Source organism: Prinia subflava, chromosome 13 (genome assembly GCF_021018805.1).
Source record: "Prinia subflava isolate CZ2003 ecotype Zambia chromosome 13, Cam_Psub_1.2, whole genome shotgun sequence".
Lineage (NCBI taxonomy): Eukaryota > Metazoa > Chordata > Aves > Passeriformes > Cisticolidae > Prinia > Prinia subflava.
The window spans coordinates 19,772,008-19,791,842 of NC_086259.1; the positions used below are offsets into that span (position 1 = coordinate 19,772,008).

The window sequence follows — 19,835 nt, forward strand, 5'->3', positions numbered from 1 at the left end:
CAAATGGGATCCCCTCTCCTCAAATTCCCCATTCCCACAGCACTCAGTCAAAGCCACCCACCTGGGGGGGCCAGGATGGGAATTTTGGGGTGGAATCCCCCATTTTGGCACTGAGCACTCCCCACACGCCGCAGCGCTGCAGCCAAGCCAAGCACAGATTCCTGACATATTTTTCTCTTTCCTTTGCAGCCAAGAAATTCATTTTTCATGGGAGGTGAAAGTGAGACCCGGCAGTAGCTGAGCACGGAGGGTGCCAAGGTAGGGGCCAGCTGACAGCACGGGCTCAGGTGCTATTTTTGGGAGCCAGACTCTCTCCTCCCCATCCCAGATGGGCTCCGGGAACGCCTCTGGCTGCAGGGATACTCAGGGACCTTCCCTGCCCTGCAGCTGCTCAGTGGCAGGAGGGAGGGAGTTGAAGGGGACTGGAGAAGGGGCCAGATCACAAGGGGAGGGATTTTTCCCAGCTCCAGACAAAGCCATGCAGGTTGGATTGATCCATCTGGGTGGGATTTCAATCCTTTAGGCAGGGGTTAAAAGCCTCATTTTGGGGACAAAGTGTGTTTAGAGTCACCCTCGTCCCACGTGGAGCCACTGCAAGCCCACAGAGCCAGGGGGGTTCCGTGTGGGATTCCCTCGTGGAATCCCAGAATTGTTTGGGTTGGGAGGGACCTTAAAACTCTTCCACCCCTGCCCTGGGCAGGGACACCTTCCACTGTCCCAGGCTGCTCCAAGCCCCATCCAACCTGGCCTTGGGCACTTCCAGGGATCCAGGGGCAGCCACAGCTGCTCTGGGCACCTGTGCCAGGGCCTGCCCACCCTGACAGAGAGGAATTCCTTCCCAATATCCCATCCAACACTGCCCTTTGGCAGTGGAAGCCATTCCCTGTGTCCTGTCCCTCCATCCCTTGTCCAAAGTCCCTCTCCAGCTCTCCTGGAGCCCCTTGAGGCCCTGGAACGCTGCACCCACCCCTCTCCCTTCCACCAGCACAGCGAAGGGCATTTCCCTGCAGTTGCCACCCAGCTGGCATCCTGAGGTTTTTCCAGCCACCCACTCCCACGCCTGTCCCTGATCCCTGGGCCAAGCTAGCACACTCCCGACTGCGACAGCAGCAGCTCCATGGAACCATGGAATATCCTGGGCTGGGAGGGACCCACAGGGATCATCGATCCAACCCCTGGCTGTGCACAGACCCCCCAACAACCCCACCCTGGGCATCCCTGTCCAAACTCTCCTGGAGCTGTGGCAGCCTCAGGCCGTGCCCATTCCCTGGGGAACCTGGGCAGTGCCAGCACCTCTGGGGGAAGAACCTTTCCTGATATCCAACCTAAACCTGCCCTGGCCCAGCTCCAGCCACTCCCTGGGTCCTGTCCCTGTCACAGGGACCCATCCCGGGCTGGTTTATTCCCCTGGCAGGAGCAGCCTCTGAGCTCACCTGGACCAAACCTCAACTGGGAGCCGCAGCCCCCGAGCAGAGCCCCTCAGCCCGACCCCTGCCCGCATCCCAGCCCCAGCAGGGCTGCCCTGGGCACTGTCCAGAGGTAGAGCAGGAACAGTCCCTGCCCGCCTAATCAGCTCAGGCGATAGAGGAGCGATAGGCGGGGGCAGCGTTATCGGGCTGATTTCCAGATGGAGCTGAGTCACCGCCAGGAACCGCCTGGCCAAGGTCAGGCAGGGGAGAGGCCGAGCCCAGCGCTGAGCCCGGCTCTGCCAGGCCCCGTGCCTGGCTCTGCCTGCCATGGCGAGCAGGAATTCCCTCTCCGGAGCAGGGCCGGCCCTTCCCTGGAGGATGTTCGGCCTTTCCCTGGGGATGTTTGGCCTTTCCCTGCTCACACCGCCGGCTCCGCCAGAGTGCAGGTTCACCCCGGGGGATGCTGCCCCTGTCGCTGCCCTGCCTGTGGTGGGCACCTGGCTGTCCCCTCCCCACGGTGTGGCCCCTCCAGGGTGTCACACACGCTCCCCTGGCGGGATCTCAGCTGTTCTCTCCTGGGAAATGCCTTTTTCTCTTTCTCCTTGCCGGGGTCCCGCGGGGTTTGCGCCCTGCGGGGATGAGCGCGGAGGGGTCGGGAAGCTCGGAGGTGCTCAGGGACCCTCAGCTGAGCCCTGCCCCGCGGGCACCGCCAGCTCTGGAGGCTCCGGGAGCCGCCTGGCAGCGCTGCCGGGGCGGTGAATCACAGCCCGGCTGGCACGGCGGGCTCCCGGCAGGACGGGACCTGCCCCACCGAGCGCCAGGCACGGCTCTGCCTCGCCAGCCAGGCTGCTGCCACCGCTGCTGGCCGTGTCCCCTGTCCCCGAGCCGCAGAGGGGCTCCAAGGACGCCCCAAGCCCCCGGCAGGGCGCTCAGGTGCGGGTGGGGAGGTCTCTCCCTGGAGCCGGGCAGCCTGGCAATAATCACCGCGGGTTTTTAAAAAGCCAAACTCCCTTTGCCTCCATTCCATCTCTTTCCACCTCCTCTTCCAGGAGATGAAATGTCAAAATCCGAGAAGTGATGCCATGGGTAGCCCATGGAGGAGGCTGGTGCTGAGGGCAGGCTGGCGCTGGAAAAGTCAAAGGGAATTGTCCCAATTTTCACTTTTTCCTGGGTTTTCCATCCCACGAGGGGGGCTGAAGTGTGCTTGTGGCAGATCCAGAACCCCTCGGGGCATGGATGCAGGAGCTGCCTGGGGAACGTCACTTTAAATCACCGCGCCCAGCCCTCCTTATCGACTGCCCCATCGGAGCCGCATGAGGCCCCACATTTCCCCGCTCCCAGGGCTGCTGGGCCACCCCAGAGCGGTGCCCCGTGGCCACAGCCAGCAGCAGGGACCCCCAGGCAGGGACAGGGGACCCGCACGCGCTGGCAGGGGGATGTTGGCGAGCAAATCCCGAATTTACACCTTGCCCTTATCTCTGTGCGCCATCGGTGATTTGCATGGAGTGAATCCACACCCATTCCCTGCCCAGGCTCTGCCACCAGCAGCAGGACGTGGATCCCAGCGGCAGTGGGACAGTCCTGCGTGCCACCAGCCCTGCTGTCCCCTCCCCGTCCCTCTGCCAGCACAAGGAGCAGGATGTTTGTGTCTCCTGGCACTCAGCATCGCCACCCCCCCGGCCCTTGCCGTGCAAATCCTGCAGCTTTCCAGCCACACCGACGAGCCTTTCCCTCGCAAAAAAACAACAACAAAAAAAGGGCTCCTTTATGTGGCTGAAAAGCCCGACTGTGATAATGTAGCGAGCGCTGGCCTTGGGTATTTTATCTTGGCAAGGAGCCTTTGCAAATTTAAACAGCAGCGAGCGGGCTCTGGAGTTGTGGCTGGCTGAGGCATAAGCGGGGCATTGTTTTCCCAGCAGAGCCCTTTGTGCCAAGGGCCGCGTGTGAGCTTTGGCCGCGGAGCCGGCACGCTCGGCTGCGACCCCACCGGCCCGGATCCCTTTCACTCGGCAGGGTGTGAAATTGGGGAGGAATTCAGGCCTGGGAGCTCGAACCGGAGAGGGCAGCGCTGCTGCATCCCTGCAGGGGTGGAGGGGGATGCAGCCACCCCTCTCCATCCCGAATATTGTTATTAATGCAGCGTTGGGGGTGCTGGGTGCTCATCCCCACAATTCCAGGAGAAATGACCCACAGAGACCCTGCAGAGATGCAGGGTGCTCCTCTTCTCCTTGGGAAATCTCCTCTGTGCAGGATGGGTGGACAAATGGGGTTGGGATTTGTGGGAATTACACCCAGGAGGAGAGGAATAAACTGAATTTCCTGCTCCTCACCCCCTCCCAGCAGGGCCGTGCCTTGACCCACTGCAGCAGACGGTAAAGAAACATTTCCAGGGAGGGAGGAGAAAAAAACCCTCACTGTTTCCAGCAGACTCCTTTAAAAAAAAAGGGCTCCTTAAAGCAAAACTTTACCCTTCTTTTTATTAAAACCTTCTTCATATAAAATCCTGGTGGCGCCTTTTAAAAGGCTGCGCTTGACTTGTGCTCCGTGTCCAACGCCCCGAGGTCTGCGTGTAAAATCAGCCGGGAAATTCGGGACTCAGCTTTTCTGGTCTTGCCTCCTTAATACAACATCTGAAATGTCCCGGGCCATTCGCAGGGAGGGTGGTGGAGTCCTTTCCCCAGGGATTTCAGAGCCGTGAGGGGCAGCTCCAGGGGAAAGTGGCAGAGCAGAAACCTCTCCCTTCGTGTTCCCTCCAGCAGCGGGGACCTGGGGACAGGGGAACATGAGCAGGCAGGCACACGGGGACACGGGCACAGGGGACGTGGGGACAGAGAGCCCTTCCCAGGACGCCTCTCCCAGCCCATCCCGACAGCCCTTCCCACTAATCCGTAGGTGGAGCTCTTCTGTCATCTTTTTCTGCTTATGTTGCTAAGAAGTAACCCAGAAATAGCTTTCCCGGGAGGGGAAAAAAAAAAGTGCTGCCTCAGCAGCTTTTGCCGGAGGTGAACCGTTCTGAGCATCCTTTGAAGAGCCCGAAGCTGCGGGGCTTCACCCCGGGGGGAGGGCAGGGGGGTTACAGTCCGAGAAAAGGGGCCAAAATCTCTCCCGTGCCTGCCCTGGTCCCTTCCCTGACTGACCCCCAGCCTTCCCCTCTTCTCTGCTGTTCCCTGCAGGTCTGAGAGGATGCGGCAGAGCCCCGCCGGCCCTCGGCGCCCGCCCCCAGCCCGGCCCCGGGGCGCTGCTGCCCCGGTGCCCGTCGGCGGAGGAGCATGCCCGTGACGGGGGCACGGCGGCTGGCAGCGGGACGGGACAGCGGGGCTCTGTAGCCTTGTCCCCTCCTCGGTATCATGACTGGAGAGACCCAGCATGTTTACACCATCGGCGATACTGAGGCCGGCCCCAAAGAGCCCGACAAGGACTTCGGCTGCGGGGACAAGGATGGGAGGGCGCTGGGCGGGGAGGGGACACCGCCCTTCCCCGGCCCCAAGGACAAGGAGCCCCACAGCCAGCGGGAGGCCGTGATCCGGCCGCAGCAAGCGGGCAAGATCGACTTCAAATCGCTCCAGTGCAAGCCCAAGTTCGGCAATGACAGCGCCTGGGGAGAGGTCAAGGGCGGCCCCCCGTCCCCGCCGGGGAAGGGGCACGCCCGGGAGCGCAGCCGGCGCTCGGGGAAGGGCGAGCGGGGCCACCAGCAGCTCTACCGGCTCAGCATCGCCGGCACCCGGCCCAGCCCCACCATCGGCATCGCCTACCCGCAGCAGAAGGTGACGCCCCCGAAGAAGCCGGAGGTGCCCCCCGCGGCCGGCAGCTACCGCTTCCACGTGCCCGGCATCGCCCAGCGCGACGCCGAGCTCCGGCCGGAGGAACTCGGCTTCGGCCGCTGCTTCTCCGACGCCGCCGGCGGCCGGACCTCCACCAGCTATACCTCACAGGCCGGCCCCTCGCTGGGCCCCAAGGGGCAGCCCCCCGGCACCCATGGGCAGCTACATTATTCAGAGTTCCAGGCAAACCGGGCCGAGTCCTGGCCTTCCCCGGAGAAGAGCTTTGCCGGTGCTACCTACGGGATCTCGGTGCAGAAGCCCAGCTCTTTCTCCGAGGGCGGCAAAGCCGCTGTGCACGGCCTGGGGGCTTTGCCGTGCCAGTTCCCCTTCCAGCTGCTGCACGACGCGGGCAAGGAGCCGTTCCGCAGCGCCGCGGGCAGCCAGGAGTACCTGGAGGTGGGAATCGACGCCGGCAGCGCCCAGCTGGCTCCCGGTGCCTTCGCCTTCCACTCGTCCCCCAGGGAGTGGCCGGAGGAGCCGCTGAGCTCCTTCGAGGGCGAGGGGAGGCTCTACAGGCTGCCCCCGCCGCCGCCGCCGCCCTTCCTGCACCCGCCGCCCGCGCTGCAGCACGGCCCCTCGCCCTGCTGCAAGGGCAGGCCCGAGCATCCCGCCGACCCCACTGGTGCTCTCCCGTCGTCTGGTGCTATCGACCAAACCCCAAGCACTTTCCAAGAAAACCAAGCTGTTTTTCCGTCTAGTTTACACTCGCCTGCCATGCCAAAGCCGGTGGGGAAGAGGCAAGGCCCGGCCAAGGACGGCCCGCGGCTGCTGGCGCAGAGCAGCCCCCTGAGAAGGACCGTGCCACCAACCTCCCTGTCCCAAGTGCACTTTCAGAGCAAGGCCTATTGCAGCTCCCCCGCGGGCAGCACCAGCGCGGGAGCCGTGCCTTTGGAGACGAGCGTTCCCACCACGGCACCCACCCACCCCAGGCTTGTGCAAGCTTGGGAAGGTGCCACGAAGGCGTTTTCTCCCATGGACCAGAATTCAGCACCTTATTCAAACCCTGTTGGAAACCAGTTCTCATTCGAGTGCCAGTCTGGCCCCGAGCAGAGGCAGCACAGGCAGAAGAATGCCAGGCTGCCTTGGCAGCAGATGCACCTCCCTTCTGCAATGCCCGGTGCCAACAGGCTGGAGCTGTCGAGACACATCAGCAGCCAGAAGCTCCCCTTCCCCCTGGGCACGTCGGACTGGCCGGGCAGCGGGAAGGCCCAGAAGGGGCCCCCCATAAGCAATTCTGTGGGGTATCACAGCAAAAAGCTGTTACCAGGAGAGAGCCTCCAGAGGGGAGACCCCAGCGTGGCGGGAGCTTTCTCCTTTGAGAGTGGGAAGGACCCAGGCTCTCCCGCCTGCGACTCGAGAAGCAAAGCCCTGTTCTACAGCATGGCTCAAGCAGCTCCTCCTCCCTCACGGAGCTCCTCGGGCTCAGGGCTGGTCCTGCCACCATCAGCCTTGGTGGCTGCCTCCCCTTGTGAGTCCCCACTGCCGTCCCCTGTCCCCAACCCCACGTGTGGCAGCACCTGCTCGTCGCTGTCCCCCATGTCCAGCAGTCCACTCAACGCTGGCTTCGAGGACAGCCAGGTGTCCGGAGCGCTGACCCCCTCGCCCTTCTTCCAGCACCCCTGCCACGCCAAGGATGCCAACAAAGCCTTCCACCCCTCCGAGGTTCTGAGTCCCAGCCCTCTTCATTACCACCACCCCCCGGACTCTGTCAAGTCCTTCAGCTTCCCCCCAGATGCTCTGAAAGACGACAGCCTCCTGAAATGCGCCCCGGCCAGCCCATTCCACAGAGCCGGCGGGGAGGCGGCCAAAGGATGCTCGGAGGGGCTGGACGGGGAGCAGCCTCCACCGCCGTACTCGTCCCACCACCTGCTGGCCACCTCGCTGAGCAGTGCCAGCCTGGACCAGCTGGACGTGCTGCTGACCTGCAGGCAGTGCGACCAGAACTACAGCAACCTGTCCTCCTTCCTGCAGCACCGCCAGTTCTGCGCCTCCCACCCCGCTGCCCAGGCGGAGCCCAGGGACGCTCCCCGCGCAGCCGAGGGGCGGAAAGGCCTCCTGCCAGAGCCCCCCAAAGCCCCCGGCCTGGCGCTCTCTCCAGACCCCCAGGGACATCTGTTGGCATTAAACAAGAGCGACGACTTCTTGCTGGATGGGGAAGGCAAGAGCGAGGGCAAGGAGGACGCTCTGAAGGGCGGCCTCTTCCACGGGCTGGCCACCGGCTCCCTCCCGCTCAGCGCCTCCGACCTGGACATCGACGATGCCAAGCTGGACAGCCTGATCACCGAGGCCCTCAACGGCCTGGGGTACCAGTCGGATAACCCGGAGATCGACAGCAGCTTCATCGACGTCTTCACCGACGAGGAGCTGCCGGGCGTGAAGGCGGCTGGCGGGGGCACGGCCCACAAGGCCAAGGAAGGCCCGGCCTCGGAGAGCAAATCCAAGCAGGCAGCGGAGGAGAAGGCGGCAGGAGAGGCCAAGGCTGGGTGTTTGTGTGAGGACGGACACCCAGGTGGGGAGCAGGTGAAGAGAGGGGCGGGAAAGCAGCACCTTCACAAAGGCAGGGTGGCACGGAGGGTGGCACCGCAGGAGCCGGATCCCGCGGCAGAGGGAGCGGAGAGGACAGCCAGGCTGAGGGCAGGCAGGAAGAGCAGCATCCCACCAGCCGGCACCTCCAGCCAAAAGCATCCCAGGAAACCAAGCCAGGACCCTGCGACGAAGAGCGAGGTGGGGCCAAGCATCGCCAGCAAGGGCTCCAAGCCGCCGCGGTTCTCCATGAAGGACGTGAGGAAGCGGAAGCCCCGGAGCGGGACGTGGAGCAAGGAGCTCATCCACAAGATCGTGCAGCAGAAGAACAAGCTCCACAAACTGCAGGTGAAGAGCAGCAAGCAGGACCAGGTCCCCCAGGCCACTGAGAGGCCGCTGGCAGCCGCCAGGGAGGGCGGGCTGCGGGAATACGACTACGTGTCCGACTCGGACGAGGAGGGGGCAGAGTGCAGCAGGCCCCGGGGCAGGAGGAAGCGTGGCACAGGGTTCGTGGGGAGGAGCAGGTACAGCTTCAGCAAGAAACGCCTGGGCAGAAGGGAGAGAGCCAAAGACCCAGCCTGGAGCTACAGCCGGAGAAGGGACGGTCAGAAAAGGGAGGCACGGGAGGACGGGGATGTCCCGAGTCAGGAGGATGCTGAGAAGGAGGATTGTGCTGCCAGAGCCCGAAGGAGGAGCAGACACTCATCTGCTGGCAGCAACCACAGCGTGCCCAGAGAGATGGGCACGAGCCCACCCTGCGCTGGTGACAGGGGTGGCACCCAGAGGAGGAGGCGCTCGGGCAGCCCAGCCCGTGTGCCAAGGACTCCCCTCAGCCCTCCCGGGGACAGGAGCCCAAAAACGAGCCAGGAGAGCAAAGAGGACATTCCCAGGGGGAGCAGGAGGGTTGGCTCAGCCAAACCTTTGCTGGCAGGCTCCAGGACACGGCCGAGTGCTGAACCAGAGGTTGCTGCCATGGACTGTGCAAAGGAGGAGCCGTCACCGCAGCCCCAGGAAAGGCAAATGCCCGGCACGGCCACTCCAGGCAGGAGCCCTGCCAGCTTCTCCTCCAAGGAGGGGGTGGAAGAGCCCAGAGGGGCAGCAAAGCTCTCGGGTGAGGCCGGAGAAGCCACCCTGCAGGCTCAGGCCTCTCCTGAGTTCACCATGGACCACCAGAGGCCCCAGTTTGCCCCTTTCCCAAGTGAAGGGCCAAAATACCACCCAGAGGAGGTGATTGCTCCACCCCACAGCGGGAACAAACCGAGTCCTGGCCGTGGGGGTGCCACCTGCTCGGAAGGAGGAATCAAATTCCTGAAGGGACAGGGGCTCTGTGACAGTCAGAAGGATTATCCCACACCAGCTCCCGCCTACGGGGGGGATGCAGCAGGAATGATGCTCACTGCCAAGGCGCCCGATCCGTATGTCAGCAGTGACAATTCATTCTTTGATCCCAAAGGCCTTCCCGGTCACTACGAGGACAACCTCTTCCCAAAGGCCCCCGCCCTGGGCTCCTCCCACATGGAGGACATGTACCTGTGCCGGGATGACATCGGCGCCAGCTCCTTCGGGCAGAAGCACGCCAGCATCTCCCCTTTCACCACGGAAATGCCGCAGGGCAAGGCGTCCTCCCCTCTCAGCTTCGACTCCTCGTCGATATTCGGGGAGCTGCCCGTCTCCGAGTTCGATCCCTACGAGAGCAAGGACGGATATGTGACAGCGTTCCCCGGGAACGCCGCCCGCAAGGCGCTGCCCTTCGAGCAGCCCTACCCGCCCTTCCTGCCGGAGAAAGACTGGTCCCTCATGGAGGAGGTGGCTCCCATGCTGCCAGAAGACATGACCCAGTTCCACAGCCTCTCCGTGGAGAAGCCACCGGCCAAGAAATTCCCCGAGGAAGGAGCTGTGCCCGGCAGCCAGCTCTCCCTGCCGCTGCCGGACAGGATGGCGGATTACAACGTCACCTTCATGAGCAACATCTCAGATGACGAGCTGGAGATCAAGCGCTTGGTCACGGAGCTGGAGAGCCAACTGCAAACCAGCAAGCTGGACTCCGAGGTGTCCATCGCCCTCCAGAAATCTGAGCCGAACGTGGCTGGCCACCTTCAATCAGCACAGGGGGCCGAGCGGTTCCCGGTGCTGCCAGGAGAGGCAGAGGCAGGCCAGGAGAAAGGGCTGTTTTTGGCAGGTGAGCTGGGCACATCGAGCCTCTGCACTGGGGAGAGGCTGGCAGGGGAGAAGCCGGACGTGGTGACCGCCTCTGAGGACTATGAGGGACCCAGGGAGCCCTGGCAGTGCCCGCTGGAGCTGGGCTCGCTGGCAACAGGGATGTGCATCCCAGCCCCACTGGCCACAAACCATTTCTGCTCCAAAGATAACAGTGAGCAGCTCCAGGGAACTGTGGCCACCGAGGAAAGAGACCTCAGGAAGATGGAAAATGGGTCTTCTTCCAAAAGTCTACCTGGCTCAAGAACAACTGATCAAACAGAGGCTCCCATCTACACCGACCCTGTGACAAAAAGCCCTCCTGTTGTCACCGACTCCGTGTTCCCCGAGACCATGGATGCAGCAGAAGTAACCAAAGACCCCCTGCCATCCCTGCCATGCCAGTGCGATGCCAAGGGCTTCCCTGTGCCAGGGAAAGCAGATGCTGATCCTGCAGAGCTGGAGAAGTTTGATGCCCATCATCCAAACCCTAAGCCTCAGTTTGGCTTTCAGCAGGGTCCCGCCCCAGCCTTGGATCTCACCTTTTCACCTCATGTCAAAGAGGCCCCAGATACAGAAGAAAAACCCATAAGCAGGACTGAGACCCCCAAAACAGTGAAAAATGATGTGGATCTCAAAGGGGGGTGCGGTGGGCCTGCGCTGGTGGAGGAAACAGAGGAGAGGAAGAGTCCCAACCCCTATCAAAGCCCTGCAGCCAGTGACAAAGCCAGCAAGCCCAAAGTGCTGCTCTTCGAGATGCTGAGTGTGCCCAAGGACAGCGACCGCCCTTCGCAGGAGGCGATGGTGGCATCCCAGGAGACCCCTGCCAACCCTCTGCAGCAGCTCCAGCTCTTCGTTGCCCGCACGGTGAAGAACAACGAGGAGGAGCTGCTGATGCCGTGCTTCCCCGGGCTGCTGGCTCCCAGCCACCCCTCTGCCACCACCCCCGTCCAGGCGGAGCAGAGCAGTGGAGCCTTGGGAGGAGAAGATGAGACCCCAGGGGAAGGGGATATCCCCAGTGGAAGCAGCACTGGGAATATCGCTGCTCCAGGGAAAGAGGTGCTTTCTCCCAGTGGAAGCGAGCAGTTGGAGTCGTTGGATGCAGAGGGCTCTTACCACACAAAACAACCCACGTCGGCAAAGCCGGAGCTGCAAAATAATGTAACAGAGCTGCAGCACTTAGCAAATGAGGGCCCGGAGCTGGGGGACATTAATATCCCTGCAGATGGTGTTTCCCAGGAGCGTAATGACCTCTCACCACCCAACAGCACCGCGGTGACCTCGCTGCCAGGGCAGGGAAGGAAAGCTGATCAGCTCAGGGAAGAGCAGGAGGGAGATAACAGCACTACGACCTTGGCATTTAGGAAGCGTGAGCAATCCCACCCCGGCCGTGGTTTGTTCGAGGAAGAAAGGCTGGGCAGAGAAGAGGGAGAGAGGCTGGAAAGGAGTGGGGTGGGGAAGGGGGCACAGCACCCAGGCAGTGCTCCCACGAGTCCTGTCAGCCCCCCTGGTCCCTCTGAGGGGGATCTGCACCAGGATCACAGCTTGGGGACAGAGATAAAAACCAGCACAGTCAGTACAGATGTTCCCAGAGAAGGGAATGGCGAGTTGTCCCTCAATGGTTGTCATTACACGGGTGAATCTCCAGCCAGCCTGCTCTTGCCAGCCAAATATTCCAACCCCACGTGCTTGCAGAGCAGTGGGGCTGAGGGGGGAGAGGTCCCCAGCTTTGGCATTCAGCTCTCGGACGAGAAGAAACACAACTCCTCCCTGCCTGCAGCACTGAGTTCACTGGGCACAAAGAGCTGTCCTCCCGAGGCCAGCAGCCACCACACCCGTCACACCGTGAGCCCAGCAGAGCAGGGGACATGGCAAAGGGCACCCACCTTCTCTCCCTCGCTGCATCACTGCGGGGCTGTGCCGGTGCAAGCGGCCGAGGAACGGCCTCATCGCCTCCCTGATGGTGTTTTGGGTAGCTGTGAATCACCTGGAAGGGAGGGGACAGTGAGACCCTGCACTCTGCTCCATGGTGATGGTCTGGTGGGCTCTGCCGTGGAGATGGGTGGTCCCCAGGAAACTCCTGGGAAGGATTGCTCTCATCCCTGCTCACCACCTTTCCAAAAGGGTGTTGGGAAAGAGGCCCCCGAAAACACCGGTGCTGTGCTGCTGAATTTGAAAGAACACCAAGGATGTGCCACCACAGACACAGTCATTAACCCCACCCCTCCAGAGACCCGGGATTATCCAACCCAGCCCACGGCAGATCTTCTGCCCATGGAAGAAAGGGAGATCAACCTGAACCAAGAGAATGAGCTTGAACTCTGCTCCCGTGTCAGGAATAAGCATCAAGGTGAACCAGAGGCTTTGTCCAATGGTTTTGCTGTTCAGGACATGTCAGCTGCCATCAGCAGAGGTCTTACAAGGGTTGGAGATCTTGGTGCTTCTGAATTAAATGGCCATGAGTTTTCAGAGGTGAAACTTAGTCTTTCCAAAACCCCAGAGAGTGAAGGAAAGAGTTTAAAAGGGGAGAAATCCAAAAGCCGTGGGGCTGCAGAAGCTGGGGGTTGTGTGTTAAACAGCGTGGGCCAAGGAGAGGACTGCACACCCAGCAGTGCTCCAGACCCGTCCCAAAACGAGCTCCACAAAGGAAAAAAGCCCAGTGGACTCCCGGTGACCTGCGACATTTGTTCAGCCACTTTCCGGTCCAAGCCCGGCCTGACCAGGCACAAAGCCGTCAAGCACCAGGTGAAGAACGGTGGTTTGCCACAGGCCAGCAGGACTCCCAGGTGCCCTCTGATTCCTGCACACAAGACATCAAAAGAAGCCCAAAAGGTGCCCAGGAGGAGCCTGAAGGGATCAGTCAGAGACAAAACCTGCAGCTCACGGGTGGCAACCGCCAGCGTTGAACACATCCCCAAGAAAACACTCCCAGACCTGGAGAAGGAGCCCAGCACGCAGATGCAGGAGGTGGTGAGCAGAGTGCTCAGCGACCTCAGCGTGATCTCCTTGGAGATGTCCCAGGAGCTGCACCGCACACGTGTCCTGCAGAGGGAGGGGAAGGCAAAGGGACCGCGCCCGGGGACAGGGGGAGCAGGAGAGGCAGCGCCTGGCAAGCTGGATTTGGGGTGGCAGGTCAGGAAAGGAGAAAAGGGCACAAGGAGCCAAAGCAAAGATCTTGTAGAGGAGAGCAGCAGTTCTGAGAAGCAGCTCAACAGGAAAGTGAGGAGGAGGAAAGCGAAGGTGTTTCCCGGCAGGAATGAGCCCGGTGGTCCCTGTGAGCTGGAGAACAGCACAGGTCCTGCTGCCCTGAGCTCCAGCCTGCCCGGGATCAGGGAGGGCCTGCACGAGCCTGATGGTTGCATCTCCACAGAGGAGCAGAACGGGACCAGCACAGCCCAGCACCCCCAAAACGCCAAAGAATCCTCTCGTGCAGCCGAGCTTGAGGAAGACCTGGGCAGCAGGAGAGAGGAGATGGTCAGCAAGGAGACAGCCACAGGCACGGTCACCTGTCCTGGGGAGGTGGAAGATCCAGATGCAGTGGAAGAAACGCAGGCTTGCAAAAAATGGATTAGCGGGTTTGTGAAGCAAGTGGCGAAGGGATGGGGCAAGGTGGGCACAGAGCAGCCTCGTGGTGCTGATGGCACAGAGGATGTGAATGCTGGGACAGGGGACAGTCCTGCGGCAGGCAGTGACACCAGGAACTGGAGCAGTGCCCTGCAGGGTCCCACAGCTGCTGCTGAAGGGGCTTTGCTGCTGGAGAACCACGATTTGGGAACCACCCGAAGTGTTTCTGGGCATGGTGCTCTGCAGCCCACGGCAGGGACCAGCCCTCCTCCTGCAGATCCAGAGCGGTGGGTGAAGACAGATGTGTCACCAGGCAGGGAGCACTGCGGGGACAGCACGGCCACCTCGGACCTCCCGAGCTTCTTCGACGACGATTCCACGTTCTCCCAGCTGTTCCCCAGGGATGAGCAGTTTGCCCGGAGGAAGTGCACACGGGTGTATGGGAAGCGCAGCAAGAAACCCAGAGCTGTCCCCGAGGCCACCCTGCAGCCACCAGGGGCCATCGACCTCTTCAGCATCCGCTTGGCCTCTGACCTCAGCGACACCAGCTCCTTCTGTGTCACCAGGGAGGACCCCTGCGAGTACGAGACCATCTCCGTTGACGATGCCCTGATGCTGAACATGTGTCACGGCAGCAAGGCAAAGAGCGGAGATGCTGCTCCAAACGGATCTAAAAACACCGATCCGAGGTTGGACCAGGAGGCAACCGACCAAGGGAAGGAGGACATTGACCTGGAGGACAACATGCTGACCTTCTTGTGCCAGAACAGCCACGCAGACAGCGTCCCCAGCTTGAACATCTGGGGCAGTCTGGAGAAGGAGGGGGAAAGCCTCTCTGCCGAGGACATGTTTGAGCCTCTGATGGACCTTGAGGATGAGCACTCGCTCCAAGAAATGAACTCCGAGCCCCCCGACCTGGCAGAGGAGTCCTACAATGCCAAGGAGAACGGGGATTCTGACTCCCCGGAATTTCACACCATCGACATTGAGATGCTTAATGCAAAGCTGAAAATGAGAGACATGTGCTTCTTCAGCCCTGGCGAGGATCTTCCTGGCCACGGTGAGGACAGCGCTGGGAGTTTGAAGCCAAAGTCGGGCAAGCACAGGAGCAAGCTGGAAGATGGGAAACCGGGGAAAAACCGCGGGGAGATAACCATCAAAACCAAAGACAAGCAGTACAAGTGCAAAGTCTGCTTCCAGTGGTTCCTGACGCTGGGGGAGCTGGACTTCCACAAGCTCTCCCACAACCCTTCCCCTCCTCCCACCTGCTACATGTGCGTGCAGCGCAAATTCAGCTCCCGGGAGCAGCTGCGGGACCACCTGAAGGAGAAGCACGCCAGGAACAAGGCCGGGCTGTGGGCGTGCGGGATGTGCCTGAAGGAGATCTCCGACGTGTGGATGTACAACGAGCACCTGCGGGAGCACGCCACGCAGTTCGCGCGCAAGGGGCAGGCGCAGAAGTCGGTGATGGGCCTGCCGGGCTGCTTCGGCGAGGACAACGCCGCCGTCACCCACTTCCTCAACACCATCATGTGCCGGAAACCCAGCAGGTCCTCCCGGCACGGCCACCCCGGCGGGGTCAGCAGGGAGAGCAGGAGCCCCAGGGAGTTGCCCCTTGAGCAGGGGAAGGCGATGAAAGACCCCTTGGAGAGCAATGTCAAAGCAAAGCCACCTGCACCCAGCTCCTCCAAAGCATCCTCCAGCCCGTCTCCGGAGCACGGGGCAAAAAGTGACAACACCCCAAAATCTGTCCCCATGCACCCAGACTGCAAGGATCCTTCCCGGGACTGCCATCACTGTGGCAAGCAGTTCCCCAAACCCTTCAAGCTGCAGCGGCACCTGGTCGTGCACAGCTTGCAGAAGATTTACTTGTGCCACAAGTGCCCCATGTTCTACCAGGAGACCAAAGAGCTGCGGAGCCACCTGAGCCAGGAGCACGGCGTGGTGGAGGAGCAGGAGATCAAGCACACCACCCTGTACGCCTGCGAGCTCTGCGCCGACGTCATGCACGTCATCAAGAAGTCCTTCATCTGCAGCATGTGCAACTACACCTTCTCCAAGAAGGAGCAGTACGACCGGCACATGGAGAAGCACCTGGCGGGTGGCAACAAGACCTTCAAATTCCGAGGAGTGATGAGGCCTGGCGCTGCCTGCAGGGAGAAGGCGAAGGAGGACGGGTCTCCCCGGGAGGGAATGCCACCGAGCAAGAGGCGGAAGGTGGCTCACCATGGCAGCTCAGCCCCACACAGGTCACCAGCCCACCTGGACCCCACAAGTGACCTTCAGCTGGTGGAGTCTGGAAGCCCCGGACTGCAGGTTCCTACTGAATCCCTCCCAACAGCACCTGGTGACCTGGGAGCACCACAAGCCTCCATGAAAGCAGAAGTCCTGGTGGGTGACTTTTCGGAGCTCCTGGCAGAGATGGAGAAGTCCCCATTTGACCCCCTGCCGCCACCGCCGTGCCTGTCCCCATCTCTGCCACCGGCTGCTGCGGGCAGCCCCGAGCTCGGCCACATCGCTGGCCTGTCCATCGAGGAGCTGGAGAAAGGAGCCTTTGATGGGAAACCACTTCCTTTCTTGGACTCGCCTGAGTTTCCCATGGACCTTGCTGGCTTGGCTTGTCACCAGGCCACCAACCAAAAACTGTCCCCTCCCCTCCTGACCCAGAAACACGGCTGTGACGATGCCCATAAAAAAACAAGCACAGGCAACAAGGATGAATACAGGGCCTGTATCCTGGAAAATCCCAGTGCAGACACCAACGCCGTGGATGGGATCCCTTTTCTCCAGCTTGCCAAGAAGGCCTCAGAGCTTCCTTCCCCTGAGGCAGAGTCTCCACAAGCCTCAGAGACCCACAAATGGGGCAACCCCAGTGCCAGCGATGCCTCTGCCTGGGAAGGTGCAGCTAAACCCACTCCAGGAGGTGCCCACCAGCCCCTGCCCCCAAAGGACAAAACAGCCTCACCCGCACTCAACAGAGCTTCCAAAGATTCAGCACTGCCAAAGAAGGCCGTGGGTAGTGAGGCTGCTCCCGGTGCGGGCAGCTCCTGCAGCAGCGCCGAGCAGGGCCAGCAGCCCATCTCAGGGAAGGAGAAATCCGTGCCTGAGGCTGCGGACAGTGGCACTAACGCCAAGGACCAAGGCGGCAACCCAGGCAAATCCAGCGGCCACCAGCCCAGAGGTGAGGCGGCCACCAACACCGCGAGACACGGCCACGCGGAGCCGGGCAGAGCCGCCGGCAAGCTTCACCCCAAGAGGAGGAAAGAACACAAATCCCTGAGCCACCGGGGCAGCTCCGGCTCCCGGGAGAACATGGAAGGAGACGGGAAGAAGAAGAAAGCCTGGCCACCGTGCCCGGCGAGGAGCGAGAGCACCGCCGAGCTCAAACGTCGCAGCTGGAGCAACGCCGAGGCTCCCGCGCTGTCCCCCGGCAGGAGGGACACGCACTGCAGCAAGCTGGGAGCCAAGCCCAGAGCGGGGCCCCAGCTGAAGAAGATGATCCTGGACCCTTACAACCAGAAGAAAGGGGAGCTCCGCCACGCCAACGGGGACGTGAAGCGCAGGAAGGCCATTCTGGGCAAGAGCCTCCACCAGGTGTTGGCCAAGGGGCCGGCGCCGTCCCCGCGCGGCTCCTGGCACGGCGCCCGCGCCGCCCGCGGGGCCAAGGCGGCCGGCCCGGCCAGCTACCGCAGCGCCGAGTCCCAGAACAACCTGCTCAGCCAACTCTTTGGGCAGAAATTAACCAGCTTTAAAATTCCTCTAAGAAGAGATACTTCAGAATAATTTATGGAAGTGACTTATGGTGATCCTCAGCTGCTTTCATGGGGTTTGCAAGGGAAAAATTATCAAAGCATTAAATTCGTTTGTGTAGCATGATTTCTCTGTCTAGCTTAAATGAACTTGCACTGCAGCCTCTGTGAAATAGTTTGCTTTGTGTCTACTAATCTACTTTAATTCACCTGATTTATCATGCAAATGCTAGAACTTTGATGTTGCTGATGATTTTCATGAACTGAAATTGTAATCGCTTTGGGCAGACTGAATCGTCGAGAGCAATTGCTTTATTGCAGAAGTGCTGAGGTTATAAGGATACTTGCAAATCTCAGAACCTTTTGAGTCTGTGTCTGTGTTATCTTTGTACAAAGTACTTGAAGAGATGAACTTCATTCCGTAGACGTCTTATTCATAAGGTGCAGTACACTGTAGAAAGCAAATTTTTTTTTTTTTTTTGGAAGATTTTGCACAAATAATCCCGTACAATTCATTTAATTGGGAGCTGGCCTAAGCGATGATACAATTAAAAAATTAAATTAAGACCCAAGTGTCCTATATTTTGACAGCCATCCCTGAGAATTTTGTTCCTACATCGTCAAGAGAAGAACGACCCAGCTCTGGGGCTCTGGGGCTGTCGGAGCCCTCCAGAGGATGCTGCCACTCTTTGACCACTGTAGACGATGGAGGAGAAGCGTCCCCGCGAGCAAACTGCACCTTGACACTTGTGACAAACTCTGATTTTTTAGGGTTTTTTTGGTTGGGTTTTTTTTTTTGTGTGCGTGTGTGCGCGTGTGTGTTTTTTTCTTTTTTGTTTGTGGGGGGGTTTTTTTGTTGGGTTTTTTTTTTTTGTGCAACGAGAAAACTGTGCCAATTTACCGCAGCGAAAACCGGTACTGTCCGAGTGCCCTCAACGGTATCACTTCTAAACTCTCTTACTGTACTGACGTAGTGGCTCTATAGGTATCCGCTTGTACTATGCAGTTACTGGTGCTATTCTTCATTTTTAATGTGAATATAGACTTCCTTGATTGAAAAAAAAAAAAAAAGAATTGGTAAGAAGAAGCCATTACCTGTCAAATAAAAAAAAAAGGGAGCAGGAAAAGAGAATTTATTTTAAAAAGCCAACTCGAGGGAAAAAATTTTCAGCTTTAGGGAGAAAAATTAACTTTAGGGGAAAAAGTCCAACTTGGGGGAAAATACAACTTAGGGAAAAAGTTTCCAACTTTAGGAAAAAAATTTAGGAAAAAAAATACAATGTTAGGGAAAATCTCTATGCTGGTACTCCATAGTGTCGAAAAGGTTACGTCACATTAAACGAGCACGTTCTACAACCGAACCTTTGGATCCAGAAAGAAATCTCAGGTGCAAATGAGGACATGGAAAGATTTTATTGAAATACTCCCAAGTCAAGGAGGTGAAGTAATGCACTGATGTGATATGAACAGTCAGAGTACTTTGCGTCTGTCCTGCAATGATTTTTTTGTTTTGTTTTAGAGTTAAAAGGAAAAAAAAAAAAGAGGCTTTATTCTGTTAATATGTATCTTTACAATTCTTTGTATTGTATAAAAAACTATTGTAGGTAATTTACCTTGGGTGCAATGTGTTCTGTCAAAAGTTTTTATTTTGATATTTTGTCCAGAGAAGCAGAGAGAGAGCAGGAAACGCTGTTTTATGATGTTGTCCGTGTGCTTTAAAGTGCCTCTTTAATATTGTTAAATAAAGTATGAGATAAAAATATGGGGTGGTACTGTAAAGTCATCCATGATTAATCTTTTCAAATATATTCCAATATTTTCACAGAAACTCCCTGTCTGTGTGATGTTTGTGTGATATTTGAGGTATCCTCTGTAAAGGGGCTGAGGAGGACCTTGGTGCCACCTCAATGGTTTGCAAAATGTTGGATCTTCTCAACAGTGAAGATGCTCCTGCAGCTCCTCCTCACAGATTTTGTCAGAGTGCTGCTCATGGCAGGAGAGTTTTGTCCCTGAGGGGAAAAACCCAGGGTGATGGTGATGGTGATGACGTCCCACATTGCTCATCCCCATTTGTGATGGTGATGATGACAAAGATGACAGTTTTGGCAATGATGATGATGATGATGATGATGATGATGATGATGATGATGATGATGATGATGATGATGATGAGGGTGGTGGTGATGGTGATGGTGATGGTGATGGTGATGATGATGATGATGATGATGATGGTGACAGCCCAGTTTCCTCATCCCCAATTTAGGACGGTGGTGGTGGTGACGATGATGATGCTGGTGCTGGTGGGGACCCAATTTGCTCATCTCCATTTTATGATGACTGTGATGATGACAGTGTTGGTGATGGCGATGATGATAATGGATGATGCTGCTGCAGCTGGTGATGATGATGATTGTGAGGACTCATTTTGCTCATCCCCATTTTATGATGATGATGATGATGACAGTGTTGGTGACGGTGCTGGTGAGGACCCAATTTGCTCATCCCCATTTGATGATGATGATGATGATGACAGTGTTGGTGATGGCGATGCTGCTGCTGCTGCAGCTGGTGAT

The 19,835-nt window shown here is 59.1% G+C and overlaps 1 protein-coding gene across 3 annotated transcripts in view; it reads left to right on the plus strand.

Moving 5' to 3' along the window:
- The window catches only part of ZNF469 (zinc finger protein 469), a 176,302-nt gene extending 157,895 nt beyond the window's left edge, over positions 1-18,407 (plus strand). For all 3 annotated transcript variants that reach the window (XM_063410759.1, XM_063410760.1, XM_063410762.1), the window contains 2 exons: positions 190-258; positions 4,583-18,407. In XM_063410759.1, coding sequence (XP_063266829.1) covers positions 4,757-17,296 — 12,540 coding nt within the window. In that variant the 5' untranslated portion in view covers positions 190-258; positions 4,583-4,756 and the 3' untranslated portion in view covers positions 17,297-18,407. The remainder of the gene's footprint in view (positions 1-189; positions 259-4,582) is intronic.
- Positions 18,408-19,835: the final 1,428 nt, after the last annotated feature.